This window comes from Topomyia yanbarensis, chromosome 2 (assembly GCF_030247195.1).
Source record: "Topomyia yanbarensis strain Yona2022 chromosome 2, ASM3024719v1, whole genome shotgun sequence".
Lineage (NCBI taxonomy): Eukaryota > Metazoa > Arthropoda > Insecta > Diptera > Culicidae > Topomyia > Topomyia yanbarensis.
The window spans coordinates 141,094,419-141,110,441 of NC_080671.1; the positions used below are offsets into that span (position 1 = coordinate 141,094,419).

Here is a 16,023-nt window from a genome sequence, read left to right on the forward strand (position 1 = left end):
TGGTTTGGCCGTTGAACGTGATTGGCACATTAACGAATCCCTTGACTTCCAAGGCGGTTCCTCCTGCGGTCGTTAGCTTCAACTTGGTGGGTTGCAACTTTAGCTTTAGGTCACGTAACAGCTTTCCACTACCTATCCCTAAAACCGTCATTTGTGCACCACAATCCAGCAAGCCTAACACCTTTACTCCCATCACGTCTACCTTGGCAAATGGCCGATTATCTCCATCTACTCGCAAAATTAACTCCCCCACTTCTGCCTTAGCCGGAACGAATTTGGTTGAAGGCTTTTTGGAACCATGCCGACGACCTCCTACGACGACATTTTGCAGTTTTTTGCGCAAAAGGGGCACTTTTCCTTTGTATAATCATGAAAACCACAATTTGTACAAAAGACTTCCCTTTCCTTCAAGCATGAGCTAAAATGATGATAATTTCCGCGACAATTGAAGCAAACCGACCTGGCCGGAATTCTGTGTGCTGCTATTCGGCTCTCCAGAGTTCCCTTGCTGCTTCCTTGTTGCGGATCTTGCGTGGGAGGGTTCTGCTTCCCGTTTGTTTTGTTTTGTTGGGGCGAATCCTTCTTTGGACCCCAACACTCTTTTCTATTTCCACCAGGTCCTTCTTGTTTCGCGTTCCGCCAATCACCACTTCTTCCTGAGTCGCGATCTCTCCAGTTCCCACCAGAGTTTCTCGGCCCTCTATTAGACGAGTTGCCGACTATTTCGTGGACCTGGCTCGTTCTAGCGTTTTGTTCCGTGTCCTTTTTGTACAGGAACCAATTCGCTGAATCTAGCTTTCTTCCCCAAACCTTCAACATCCGTAACGATCGCACTCCTTTGACCAATAACGAGTTCTTGTAGTCTGACCTCAGATTCCGAAATACTATGTCGAACTTCCTCTGCTCGGTTGGCGGAACTGCCATCTGATCAAAAATGTCTTTGATAGCGTTGTAGAAATCTTGGAACTTTTCTGATCGTCTTTGCCTTCGCTGTGCTGCTTGTTGTTCGTAGTGGTAATCCATATCGGGGGGTTGGTATTCTAGCTTCAATTCTGTCACCAATTCCCTCCAGTTTCTAAACTCCTTGTTCTTTTTCCCCTCAATATACCAAGATCTGGCATCTCCGGAGAACAAGTGTATTGCTTCGCTAAACAAGGCGCGCTTGCCCAAGTTTTCAGCTTCTGCCATGAATTCCACCTCTGCTATAAATTTATTCAGGTTCCTACCATCATCTTTACCATCGTAGCGCAATTTCCAATCCGATACCGGCCTTGGGTTTCGCTTCCGCCACGTTCTTCTCTCATCATTTTCCTCCTGACTCTCTCTCGCGCTTTCACTAGAGTCCCTACACACTTTGTCTAAATCGCTTTCTACTTCACTAATGCTACCTTCCGAGGATGAACCTGAATCGTCCTTGCTAAACTTCATTCTCTGCTTTTTTGGTTGAGCTCTGCTCTTAATTTCCCTCATCATCTTCTTCTTTTCATTATTCTTCTTGCCTTCCTCAGTCTTACTTTTCATTTGCTTTCCTCTCGAATTTGCTGCCTGCACATTGGTTTCCACTCTATTGTCCAAGCCATTCAGCTTAGACGCAACGATCTTATCAATATGCACGATCAATCTCTGGAAAAGATCCTCTGAGCTTTTTGATTTCCTTCCCAAAGTTGCTGGAGTAGAACTCATAGTTTTTGTTAATTTCCTATTCCCCAAAATAGAAACATCCCCTTCATCATCAGAATCGGTATTCTCTGTCTCAGGTTCTAGGACGCTTAATTTACTCATTTCATTCAGAATTCTTGCTTCTGTCTCCCTTGCCGCATCTGGGTCAGTAGACAACCATGAGAAGTATTCATTCAACAACATCATGGCTGTTTCTTCCAAGCCCATGGTATCAAATTTCTTCCTCAACCGTAGCAACCGAAAATACAAATGAACCAATCGTGTTTGCAACTGTGTCATCTCTGACTTCCTAGCTTTTCTATTTTCTAAAGCATACCGAATCTTAGCGAGTTTCTCATCAATCAGATGGAACTCTTCCTCACACTTTTCATCTTCTATTTCTCGTGTTACAAAATTGTTAGTTTCTCGCTCGATTTTCATTGCTCTGCGTAACTTTCTTCTTTTAATATCTCTAGATTCACCACTAGTAAAATCTGCATTTCGTATGGCAAGTTCGTGCTCCAATTCATCGTCCAGAAGGTGATTTACATTCAGGGAGCGATATTGGAGCGAAAATTCAGAGTTCATCGTGTTTAATTTAACGGAAATTCAATAAAGTTTTTATATACAAATTAAAATTAGTTAAATTTGAATTAAGAAATTAGTATGATAAATAATAAATTAAAAATAATATAGTACAATTTAAGAAAATTAATTAATTGTAAGATCAATTTGATCGTTCGTGCTATCTTTTGTATATTTGTTATTGTATATTGTAGTTTTTGGTTCATTCAGGACCTTTTAGAATTGTATTAGTGTAAGTATTTAGTGTTGGTGCGCCAAGTTTGTAGTTTCAGAATCCGGTTATCAAATCAAATTTTTACTGTTGCTTGTGCTAATCTCTTTATTCGCACTTTCCGAACACGATCCTAGACCAATGTCTGGCAATTTTCCTTGTCTACTTTGTGCTATGCTGCGATCGGATTGCTACACAATCAGAGGATCTGAATGTGTACTCTCCTACCGCCCTGTTAAAAATCCTTAGATTTTTACACTAATCGGACCTCCGATTACCTTTCACGAATTTACGTTGGTCGCCAAGTAATATCTCTTCTGCGACAGATACTCCCGAACAAGCTCACAGAGCAAGAGACCGTGGATACTGTGATCTCCGGGTCGGCTTGCTACTGGGTAATCGGAGGGGCTTCGCGGAACAAGGTGGTGCACAAAACTATTGTATTTCTGGGATGTTTTATGGTTGGAAGTGGAAAAGCTAATTTACAGTAAAAAAACGAAATTTATTTAAATAAAAATGAGCAAACTAGGTGTGGGTGTGTGTGGTGTGGTTTATTGGGCTATTGTACGGGTTCAATATGGGTAAGATTCCGTTGCGGTACGTACCGGTGCTGCTACGTTGCACGTGGTATTCGATGCTGGCGAGCGCTCGCTGAAGATTCCGGACGATGCTCGCTGTTCGTTGGATTCACTGTTGGTGTGGGTGGTACTGGTATGGCGTCCCGATGAGCGTGGGTCGCGATGACGCCAGCCGATTGTAATGGCGGATGGGTGGCGTGGCGGGAAGGGAACTGTACGGCGTCTTCCTTCTTTGGCTCGATCGGTGGGCCACGGACGATACCGTATTGGCTTCACCGAGAAGGGCCCTCCTTTACGCTTAGGGCACACTGCCCGAGGGTTCACAGGGCTCTGCGGCACCTGTAGGCTAACTCCTTGATAGTTAGACTTCGGCAGATTCCTCTGCCTAGGCCGAAACGTGTGCAGTGAGGGATTCAATTGGTTACAAAAAAGGTCCTGAATGGGACATATAGCGAAAGTGAGACATACAGTACCAGGTTAGGTTCGACGGAGCCATTTACCTGAATGAACAGAAGAATTCTGGATCTCCAAGATGTCGGTTAAGTCCAGTCTCACAATTTAAAAATACTTTCCACTCACTTCTAAATCACACGAACGCCGCGGTACTAATGACCAATGGCGGGTTCCTTCGATTTCCTCTGCCCTTACTACCGCCACCCACAATTTCCACCTTCCTTCTAGGCGTAACCTATCACCACCCCCTTCAGGGGTGTATTATCTCTCCGTATAACACTTTCGACCCTTTCCAGCCCAATGTTTTTATATACAATTATCTGTGTTGTGTATTTGTCCCTACTATTTACATTTTATATTTTATTTATTTATTTATTTTAATACTAACCCTACTAACATTAACATTAAGAAACACAACAGTTTAAAAAATGCAAAAATGCACATAAAAATCATCGGGACTTGTAACGACGGTTACAACATACCTGTTTTTTTCGCAATAACCCTGAAATTGTCACGTATGATAATAACCGACAACAAATGTAGTACCAGGACATTACTTTGAACGGAGCATTTCACTTCTAGAGCAGTGAAATTCGCAAACAAAGTAAGTAAAATGAAAATCCCGTTTTGCACATGTTATATAATTAAACTGGTTCTGCGGATCGTTATTAAACTGTTTTTAGCAACATATACGATGATACGTAAAACGTTTTCCAGTTTGCCCCGAGTATCAAACCATCAGCAGAAACTTATATCAGTATTAAACAAACCAACATAATCTTCTTCAAATCGTCAATCGCAGTCACACTACCACTTGCTAGAAGAAAACTATTTAAAGAGCACACTCCTTCGTAGTGCACTCTAGAGCGAGTGCCGTGAATTTATTTGAGAACGCCACACACAATTGAAAGGGTTCTATGTTTTCTATGGTCTGTGATTATTGTATACGTAAAACGCCTGTACATCATTGAAATGATGCTTGGAAGCAGTCATGGAATATATTGCTTCGAGCTGACGGAACTACGATGGCAGAAAGCAAACTGACGATATTTTTCTTATGTGCTGCTTTTATACGTGTGTCGCGGTTCATTGCATGGCAAAGAGGCAGTCCTAGTAATGCTCACTGCTTGGTTGAATTGTACGGACCAATCAGCGCTGATAATTACCACTTTCACAAAATACATTATTCTCGTTGTTTATAGTAATCATACATTTTACAGAATCAAATACAATATACGTGGACATATTTCCGATCAGATAGTGCAAAAATATAGCGAATTCGATCAGTACAACATAAGTTATTCGCATTTGAAGGCTGGGAAAATATCTCAGCAGAAACTTTGAAACGGGACCCCTATATTGAAACGTTAGAAGTATTCTACTTCAAAATTACAGGAAGTGAAGGTTACAGCATTGCAAAAATCACTCGAATTCTCAAAGGTCCTCCCTTTGAAAGGGACCCTTTCACATCGTGATAAATGTCAAAGTAAGCTCCGATGCCAAATTTCACATCATTTGGACAATTCTAGACCCCCGCCCACTTCGCTTGAAGTTTTTGAAATTGGTACTATGCACAGTGTTTTTAACGTCGTTTTCGTGCTCAAAATTAATAGTGTCTAAACCGTCATTGCGCATCCACAGGAGTATACCGTTCAGTGATTAATTCACATATATGTGATATATGAAATTTATTTTCCGAACTAATTAAAATAGAGACTGTGTCTGCGGCAAAGTTGTTGCAAATGTTACTATAAAAGAAATTGCTGAAGACACCATATATCTAGCTGTAATAGTTTATAAGTTATGGAAAAAATTATATAAAAGACCTCTTAAATTAGTTTTTTCATGATAACCTTTTTAGACATTCTCCTATCTTCTTGGAATCTTCCACAAAGTTGTTTACGGTATCGAAACACATATTTTTGCTGAACATAGTTACTTCCTATCTGTTGAATTTAAAAAGATATTCCAAATTTTACGATATTTTTGGGGTAACTTCCACCTTAAATAACTCGTTAAGGAGCAAAAGGGAGCAAACAACACCATAACATACTGAAAGTACTAGCTTTTAACTTTTATATAGTCGTCCAATTGTTAGTCGACACGATTCTCCCCGACTGTTATGTTCGAAACAATATCCCATTGCAGTGGTTTAAAATGAAATATTCAAGCGTACTGCGATAAGCAGTTTCATCTTTTCATGGTAAATTGCATAAAACATATTCATCGATATTAAAAAAAGGAAAATGGAACTTTGACCACAATCAAGATCAAAGTACGAAACGTAGCATATCGTGCGTTCGAGAAGTGTGTCAAGTGAAATTTAAACAATCAGTGGATACTGTTAAGTTAGAAAAAATTATGGAAATCCCACCAGAAGGTTTGTTAATGTCTTTCGCGACATTTATAATGGAGTTTGATAAACGTCACCTGTTCACAATGTGGATCCTGTCGCGACTGAAGCTCGGGCATGGCTAAAAAAGTATAAAACGATTTTTAGAAGACGCCAAAGCTCTTCTAGCGGAAGAAGAAAGCTTTGAAGATGATGGAGAAAACGATTATTAAAAATAAATTTATTTATCCAATTTATAATGAAAATATCGACATTGTTAAATACATCCAAATCTACACTTCGATTTTTGAAAGGCAAACCATATGCATTGCATGTTATAGGTGAACGTGTTCTATGTAAATTAGCATAAAAACATGAAGATGTTTGTCGCTTGAATATACCACTGCGATGGCATATTGTATTGAACATAACACTCGGGGAGAATCGCGTCGACTAACAATCGGGCCATTATATAAAAGATAAAAGCTAGTACTTTCAGTATGTTATGATGTTGTTTGCTCCTTTTTGCTCCTTGACGAGTCATTTAAGGTGGAAGTTACCCCAAAAATATCGTAAAACTTTCAATATCTTTTTAAATTCGACAGATAGGAAGTAGCTATGTTCGGCAAAAATATGTGTCTCGATATCGCAAACAACTTTGTGGAAGATTCCAAGAAGATAGAAGAATGTCTAAAAAAGTTATGAAAAAACTAATTTTAAGAGGTCTTTCATATAATATGTTCCATAACTTGTAAACTATTAAAGCTAGATATATGGTGTCTTCAGCAATTTCTTTTATAGTAACATTTGCAACAACTTTGCCGAAGACACAAAGTCTCTATTTTAATTAGTTCGGAAAATAAATTTCATATATCACATATATGTGAATTAATCACTGAACGGTATACTCCTGTGGATGCGCAATGATAAGAACAACAACTTCTCCGAACAAACTGTACTTTTAAAGTTAACGGTTTAGACGCTATTAATTTTGAGCACGAAATTGACGTTTTAAAACACTGTGCTATGTATGGGAAAATATGGAGGAAAAATATCTGAAATGTCATAACTTTTGAAGTAGAACTCAGAAAATTACAATTCATACCTATTTTTAGTATTTGAATGAAGATATTTCTGTTCCTCGAAAAATATGGAAAAGTAGGCTATTGGGACATTTCGTCCCCAAAATCCCCTATTTTCAATAATTTTTCTGCTCCGTGATGCAAATTATACATATTTTGCAGTTTTTCTAATGCGAAAAAATCTCAGAAATCGAACGGACCTTTTTGACCTTTGTCCGAATACGGAGAGTGGGGTTATAGGGCCTTCTGTCATTTATATTTAATTTTATTATTTTCTCGTGCATATATCTCAATTGTTCTTTCTATCATTTTTCATAAAATACACCCCGTTGACGTGGAAAATTCATAGGCATAAAATAAAAATAAATTGGTTCAACCTTTTCAGAAACCACCAGATAGTATTTTCTCATTATGCTCAAATATGCCGAACAATATTTGTTTTTTCTGCGACCAGGTTGCTCAAAGTTAAGGCCTCATCAGAACTGTTCTGTTATGTGTGCAACTAAACACCTGCGGCGCAATTTGTAGATATCGCAAAATATGGGAGTGCCATGCCTGTTATTCTGTGGTAAAACATCGAATTGTTACACATTGCTTGCAAGAATTTAATATTTCGAGTTTCTTCAAATTCCAACCATCGACGTTGAAGCACCAAAATTTGTTTCTCCATAGCACAAAGCACCGTGCCACAATAATTTGTAATCTGTATAACCTTCCGTTTCTAGCACGGAGAACTGCTCAGCAGTATACTTCCCTGCTAGCCCTAGTCGTGCAACTATGTACATGCTATAGGTAGCATGTTGTCTTTCAGTTTCAATTGTGCTTCAGAGTAATTAGATTTACAACCTGATGAATTATGGGTCGTGTCTTGTTCTGATGGCTGCTTCAGTAGAAGCAGTATGGCTATGAAATGTAAATAGCTACATATGCGTATCAAATCTCGGCTTTCTCGGTGAACAGATGGATGTTAAGCACGAGCAACTATTGCATATTTAATGGCTCTTGTGGTTGTATGTAGGATGATGCACTCGATTCGATGATAAGTTATGTGCAATCTAGTATGTGGAGTGCAACTGACAACTTGCTACAAAGCAAACAAGACAAACGAATGTTGATTTTGATTGGTAGGATTGTATTGATGATCAATTAAGCGTAGCACAAAGTTGAACAATGTGTTCATTCTAAAAAAAATCTATATTTCAGAAACAGCAACCGGGTGCCCTCCACCAGATTTTAAAATCTCTCGCTCACGGAAATCGTTTGCCAGCACAGAGGTGCCATTCGTTACTTTCGAAACAACCCAGGTCAATCTGCCGCAGGATTTTACAACAGCCGACTTTGAACTTGTGGATGGAGGGAAAGCAGCTGCCTTAGTGGGCCATGGTTTGAACATCCAGTATGCTCAGCTTCACGATTCCCACGATACTCCATTTTGGTGGGAAATGGGCATCCAGAATGCCGAAGCAAGGGCTTCACTGGCTGCGGCGTCGTTTCCTTCATACAAAAATAGAGCGAAGAGAACCATTGTACGAGCTGGGCGTTATCGGCGATCTCCCTTTGGTCAGGATGGACAAGACATTGCATTGCACCAGGAGCTGACACCGGTGATCGTCATCAATAATATATTCAACGAGAACGACAGCGATCATAGCGTGTTTGATAATGTATTTTTAAACAGTAAACAATTAGAGCAAGAAGCAGAAGAAGAAGGCGGAGATGAAGTTGATGATCACGATCGATACATTGATAGGAACGAGATTGGCGAAGTACTCGAAGCAGAGGTTATTGGCGTTCACGAAGTTAAGACGAGGGTGAAACGAAAGTCGGGTAAAACGACGGGAGCGTTAAGTCGCGCCAAAGGAAGCGGAGGAGACACTGGAAGCAAGAGTATTACCAGACATAACAAACAAGGTGAGTTGCGTTTTTGAATTGCACGGTATAGTTAGATATTCAATGCTGTTTCCGAGAGTTTGTATGTTGTTCAAGTTCGATAGATGCAGAAGTACGAAATCTCAATCCTAATTGGTGATTTGTTGTAATTAATTCGAACAGGTGATCCGAAATTCTAAATTTACTTATACTAAACATCCTGGATTGAATGATTTTAGGCAATCTTGATTCCTTTTAGAGCAAGCGCAGTTAGTAGCTAAGAGAACTTATTTAACCAATACTGAACATAGAACATGATCTAGATATCTCGGACTCGGAGCAAGATGGCCGCAAAATGCGCGACGAGAGCGTTACCGCAGAGGACAACGCTCAACCCTACCAGGACGATTCCATGGTAAGGGTGAAGCGTAAGTCTGGTAAAGCAACTGGTGCGCTTAGCCGGCCGAAAGGCGGTAGCGATAGTGGCAGTAAAAGTATCAGTCGAAATGCCAACAAAGGTGAGCGCAGCTATTACTTAGAGATTCATACCTTCTTCATACTGCAACGCATTGATATCGCTGTGACTGCGCTACAGAGTGGAGACCATCAACTACATGATCCACGTTTCGAGCTCTAGATCCAATCACCCGCATTCCGTTCATTTGCCATACATAAACCTTTCCGATTGGCGAAAAGGAAATTTCTTTTCGCTTGTTTGAACGTTTGCAGTTTCCATTACGCTTCAGCTTGTGATCGCTTGAGAGTGGCTCCCCATGGCATCTCTTCTAATCGTTTCGAATCACTCCACGTACAGGTCAATACGATGAAGACGGAAGTTATGTTCCACCGCTACCCGATTCCCGTGAGAGTCCGGATGAGGAAAAAGAAAGCGAGGAAATCGAAGAGAGTCCTGAGCTGCATGCATTCCGAGAGGTTTCGGAGGTCAGATTCCCAGGCGAGGTTGGCCCTCTAGGAGGACACCGTTTGTGCAAAATTCAGTGTATAAGAGGTCATTGGGTAGGTCCATTATGTGCTATGAATGAACACGAACAGGACGAAAATGGGCAGCTGAAGTTCGAGCCACTATATAAACGATGTGTGGTAGATCGTATACCGCCTCACTTGCTGCTGAGCTATAAAAACGTTTCTGTGGTAAGTTATTTGTTGCACTTTGCAGAATACTCTATCGCACTATAAGTAATTTTGCAGACCTCTGGTTGGGACTTACCACATGGTCACACCCTTCAAGCCAGATGTCGAGATTTAGGCTTGTACAAGTTGCTAGGCGAGACGAAAGTACTATGCTCAAATGGTCTTTGGGCTCCTAAAATGCCTTCCTGTGTACCGACAACACTATTAACAAATTATTCGGGTAACATTTTACTCTAAACAAACTGCTACTAACTTGAACTTGTAAAAATTACCTTCTACGTTCACTTAGACGACAGCCCACCATCGATTAGAATCAAGGTAGGCGTTGGATCAGCAGCTTACGAGCCCTCCGGTGTGCTAGCCGTTCTACCGACCAGTACCATTCATTTGGATTGCATGTACCCGAGACGACGAGGATCACCAGAGTGGACCTGGACTGGCTGGTTCCGACAGTATTTGACCGGTATGATGGTTGCCCTTCCGTAGCAAACTATTCCACGCAAAAATCATCAAGTCAATTCCGAATTCCATTACCTTCGAACTTTGCTTGTTTGGGAAACTTTCAAAACTCTCACTATTTCCCTCTTTCTTTTTCTTCTGGATACTGTACCTCGCGAACCCAGTAGATGTGCCCGACAGGGACACTATCGTTAACCAATTCAACCCAATACCTGATTTTTTCCAAATAGGTTGGTCAGCTGTGCCAGAAGAAAAAGCATCCCGCTATCGACTAACGATTAAGGACATTCAAAACCAAGATTCCGGAACGTACACCTGTGCGTCACCACGCGGACTTACCAATAGTATCGTCATCATAGTGGCTAGTAAGTTTTAAGCTAAAGTTGGGGTACATCACACCGATTCGGTAACCGTTCGTTTCAGTATCACAATGTGCGGCACTTTCGGAGCCTAAACCTCCTCTCTCGTTGCGACTGGAAGGAATCAAATTGGGACAAAGGGCGTTGTATAGATGTCCTCTCGGTTACACGTTGCAAGGTACAGCGAATGCAACGTGTTTGGCATCGGGTGAGTTGAATTTTTTTTTATTAAGAACTGTTAGTCTGTTTACTTTTAGCTCTCAGTAAAATGTAACATATTGTATGAAAGCACCTTCCAACTTGTTAAAAAGTGTTCCATAGATTCTGAGAATCGATCGAGCCAATTACGCAATTGTGACGTCAATAATTTCATCAATTACAGGGGCGGACATAGCGTAGTTGATAAAACGATTGCATTGTGCGCAGCTTACCTCGGTTCGTTTCCGCACATAGGGTTAGAGATTTTTCTAAAGAGACTTTTCTAACACCCAAAAAAAAGAGGCGAATGGACCCTAGGGTTTAAACCTTTAATGGAAATGAAAAAAAAATCATCAATTACCACCAACTGTACATTAGAGAATTCGAAATCATCAAACATGACGTCAATTTCAGATATTTCTTTTCGTTATTTCAGGAAATTGGTCCTCACCACCGCCAAACTGTCACCCGATACAATGCCCTCCGTTATTCCTGGAAGATCCTCATCTCAGCCTTGTCGAGCTGAACACGTCCGCATGGGGAAGAGCGGTTTTCCGTTGTGCGTGGGGCTACCGGCTCAGTGGCCCACCTGGACTGGAATGCGAACCGAATGGCCATTGGAGTGGTCCAATCCCAAGATGCCGTGGTATGTGTTATTTGCGAGGCACTCATTAAAAATAAATCTACAGCTTATTTTCGAACTTCAATATGCTACATGCAGAGTAGTATCTTGATGATGTAAAGAATTGATGGATATATCTGGTATCTTTAACCATGCAGAGATTACGTAACACAAACATTTTCCCAGATTGACACCTTCTCCCCTTATGTCATAAATTGTTTCAAATATCATTATCCTTGTCCCTGCTCTCCTAGCACATAACGAATATTTTTTTTATTTTTTTCCTTAATTAAAATCACGTAATGACATGTTCTTGCTTACTCTCCTTTTCCATATATCGCATGTGTTACATAATTTATGAATGTTCCCGTAGCATTGAAGCCTTTTAGTGTGTGGTAAAGGTAACTTATTAACACCCAAACAGCAAAACAAATTAAACTTAATAATTCATTCCAACTGAGACGCACGTCTTTGTCATTTATACGGAGTTTAAGATTGACGATCATATTGATCACTACTTGTATTAGAACCTGTGGGTTACTTCATATTTTAAGATAGTGCAAAATTGTTGGGACACACCCAACATTGAAAGAAAAATTGTATTTAAAAGATGAACGATGGGTTATTTTGTTCACGATATTTTGTTCAGAAGTTTACTTATCAACATAGTAATTATTTTTATGATGATTATTTGTGAACTATAAATACTATATTATACTAACTATACATTGATCGGACAGTCACTTTCAGCATGGTAAATGCAACGCCTACTGTTTGTTTAATGTTTTATTTAGCTGTACAAGTGTACAGCTAAGTGCGATGATGATTTTTAGAATTTACTAACGCTGATATACCATATTTTGTCGTGATAATTCTTAAAGTTGACAGTTCCTCATGGCCAGGAAGGAAACATCACTGGTTCAAAGAGGAAACGTGATTTTTCTTCACAAACGCGGAGCAACGGTGATTCCGATTGGTTAGCAACTTTGTGTTCATGCACGACAATGATCCCAAGCACAAATTGAAAGTCCAGATTTAAATCCCATAGAAAATTTTTGGAACGAAATTGACCGAGAAATTCACAAAAGCATATTTCTAATAGGAATCAGCTGAAACTGTGTGGAATACCCTTCTTCCTGAAATTACCTGAAAAGATTTGCCCATCTCTAGTTGGTAGATTAAACTACTACAAACCAATCCGAAACGAACCAGCAAGCAGCGGCATTTATTGAAGATTCCGTCTCGATAACATACTTTAAAACAATTTGTTTAGCTGAGTCGATTGGTATACAAGGCTCTGCCCTCCAGGCCTCGGAAAAAAACTTCAAAGTTTGAGGTTTTTATACCTTTCTTTTATAAGATACGTAAAGATCAAAATCCTCCCCTTGAAAACTTTCTGCACACGGGCCTGGTTGGTGCTATGCAGAGTTGAAGACGAAGGCGAAGATTGCGAGAAAATTGTTGAAGCGACGGATTATGGACAGCCTAGTTAGAGTTGTACACTTCGGTGTGTAGCAGTTCGAGGGCGTAGAACACGAGTTGGTATGTGATAAGAGATCATCATATTCAATCAGAAGAAGTTTAGTCACGACGGCAACCTGCAATGCGTGTCTTCTAAACTATGGAGTCCGACAACAATTTTCGTATGGTTGCAGATTCAACGGACCATTCAAAGGTAATTGGCGTATCGCATATCAAATGAATCTGCGCTGTACAGCTTCAATCCCCATCCAAGGATGACAAAAAGCGAAACTGAGGTTTTCAACATTCGCTTAGGTCCAGGAGCAGCAATATCAAATTTTTATTGCATCCCTAAAATGAGACTCACTCACTGATGGATTTCAAAGCCATCATTCTTAACCGAAAGTCGGTATTTTGTATTTTAAAACGCCAAACGTCGATTTCCGTCGTATACTCGTCAACTACTCATCCGATAATACTCATACAGTTAGGGTTAGGGGAGAGTGAGGACACTTGATCCTTGGGGATATTTGATTCCCTTGTCATATCTCATAATCTATACGCATAAAGTAATCACAACATTAAAAGAAAATGAAATATTTGGTCGTTTACGATGTTTAAAAAAACAATCTGATGTATTACATTTGGTTTGGAAAAGTTATATAAAATTTTAGAAAATATGTGTTCAAATCCATCTCGAAGATCTTTTTACAAATTTTTTGAACGGTTGTATGTGATCATCGAAGTAATTATATTTGAATATTTTCAAGTACGATTACTTTCTAAGGGCTTTTGTCTAGAAAAACACGTTTTTCGAATAAAAACTTTCACAACACATGCAAAAAAATTTAAATTTTGTTCACCTCATAAAACGGGTATCTTTGATCCTTGTGACACTGGGTACTCTTGATCCCTATCATTAGTTCTCTCAAACACTTTCGAAATGTATAGAAATAGAAAAACATCATTTCCATAATGTACCTGGCATCATTAATTGATCTAAAATGTTTTTTTCCCGTGAACAAATATGGTATAAGTTATTGAAGATTGGAAAAGCAAATTAAACAGCACTGATTTGCCTTAAATACTTGACTTGACTTTCTACTGTGGTCAAAGTTTGTCGTGAATCTAAAAAGTTAGTCTTATTAATTAATTTGTCAGGATAGGTGATTAGCTGAACTTTCGTGCCTAGAAGTCATAGTGTGCTTTGTTTTTTCAGGCCTAGTAGGCAGAGGATCAAGTTACTACACGTTTTTACAAAAACCTCGTTTTGACATGATTTTCAAAACTGTTCATATTACTGACAGGATATAGTATTCGGATTTAAACATTATTCATAGCTCTTACAATATGGATTGACTACAAGTTGGCGAACTTTGCAATTAAAATTTTTATTTCATTGAAAAGTTATGAGGAAAAAAACAAAAGTGGGATCACGCGTACCCACTCTCCCCTACAGATCTTGCTTAACCGGAAGTAACCATCTTGAATTTTTAAATGGCGCCAAACCAAACAACGCAATCTTTTACAGCTCTTCTGAATGCATACTGTAATAAATTAGTACATGAGGACAGGCCCGTGCGCGGGGGAGTGGGGGGGTTTGGGGGTTCAACTCCCCCCCCCCATGAGCGTTTTGAATTACTTTTAAAAATTTATTATCTTCCTGTCCAGGAAAAAAATATACTGCAAACCGTTCGGACACATAAAATGTCATTTGAATTCGGTCACTCTAGAAACAAGTCAATGAAGAAACCAAGGACGAAACTTTGCGAGGGTGGCTGGAAAGGAATGCATGTCAAGTTGGACGGCTTCTATGAAGGATCGGTTAACGTTTCGACAAGTTTCGATATTGGCAAAAGTAGTGAGTAGACAGATGATGTTGGTCAGCGGGCTAGCAACGGCAGTTTTGGAGGAAAAACACGAAGTTGGAGAAAATCGGGATATCGTTGTCTAGAGAAATTTTACCGCTGATGATTATTCCGTTAGAGTGGTAGTGAAATGGATAGCGAAAATGGGCATCGGTATAGGGTGAAATACTGCTGCCAAGAAATGCTCAGCACCAGATAAATAGGAACGACTAGCACCAAGAAGGATAAGAAATCCGGCGAAGGTGGTTGTAAACAGATGTAAATTCTTATGGTCGACACCCCCGGATCGGTTCATGTCTCAACAGGGTACGATATTTGCAGCAGACCTGAGCTGGTGAGATATATCGCGAAAGTTTGACAGCAAGTAAGGAAAAGTACCTAGGGATAAAAACATGACGATTAACACAAAACAAAATAAGCAAGAACACAATCCTTACTAAAGCAGCACTTAAAGGTTGCCCCGGATGGTTGAGGATTGCGAGATACAAGAGGTTTAAGTTTAGTCAGTTGGCTTAACAACTACTACAAACCAATCCGAATCCACCACGAGCCAGCAGGCAACGCACAGTGGTCGGAAATGCCAAAAACGTCACTAGAGGCCAAACCATTGAATATATTCATAGGGTATCTTTGGAGGAATTGTTCGTATGAATATTCCCCACAATCTGATAAAAATTAAATTGAGGCATGGCTTACTATGATTGAGCTAGAAAAATTAACTTTTTATACTGACGAGGTAGAAAGTTGGTGTCTTCGACAAAGTTTTAGGAATGCTCATAATGAAGAATTTTGTTGAACAAGTAGTAGGGCTTAACGTTATCGATTTTTAAAGCGTTTTCTAAGGCAACCCCCTTAAATTTAGCTTTTTAATATAGTTTTTTCGCTGTTACTTTTCGTGCAAACGATGTTCCAGACAAATATTGAGGCATTAAAACCACATAATATTGTTGAAGACTGCATGTAAAAATTAAGTTATTATTGAAGACTGCATGTAAAAATATTGTTGAACACTGCATATAAAAATTTCACCTGAAATCGGCGGCGCACACCTCTTGTAAAAATACTCATTCGTTTTAGAGTTATTGAAGAATTTTAATTTTTTTTACACCAAGTTCAACTGTGTATAAGAGAGAAA

General features: G+C 39.6%; 1 protein-coding gene across 6 annotated transcripts in view; it reads left to right on the plus strand.

The window, feature by feature from the left end:
- The window catches only part of LOC131681571 (locomotion-related protein Hikaru genki-like), an 81,570-nt gene that overhangs the window by 40,755 nt on the left and 24,792 nt on the right, over positions 1–16,023 (plus strand). Inside the window, exons 3-10 of one of the 6 annotated variants that reach the window (XM_058962412.1) lie at positions 8,104–8,811; positions 9,081–9,287; positions 9,584–9,921; positions 9,979–10,141; positions 10,211–10,384; positions 10,548–10,745; positions 10,804–10,947; positions 11,374–11,583. In XM_058962412.1, the coding sequence (XP_058818395.1) occupies positions 8,104–8,811; positions 9,081–9,287; positions 9,584–9,921; positions 9,979–10,141; positions 10,211–10,384; positions 10,548–10,745; positions 10,804–10,947; positions 11,374–11,583 (2,142 nt within the window). The remainder of the gene's footprint in view (positions 1–8,103; positions 8,812–9,080; positions 9,288–9,583; positions 9,922–9,978; positions 10,142–10,210; positions 10,385–10,547; positions 10,746–10,803; positions 10,948–11,373; positions 11,584–16,023) is intronic. The other 5 variants (XM_058962414.1, XM_058962413.1, XM_058962415.1 and 2 more) reach the window with 5 other exon arrangements.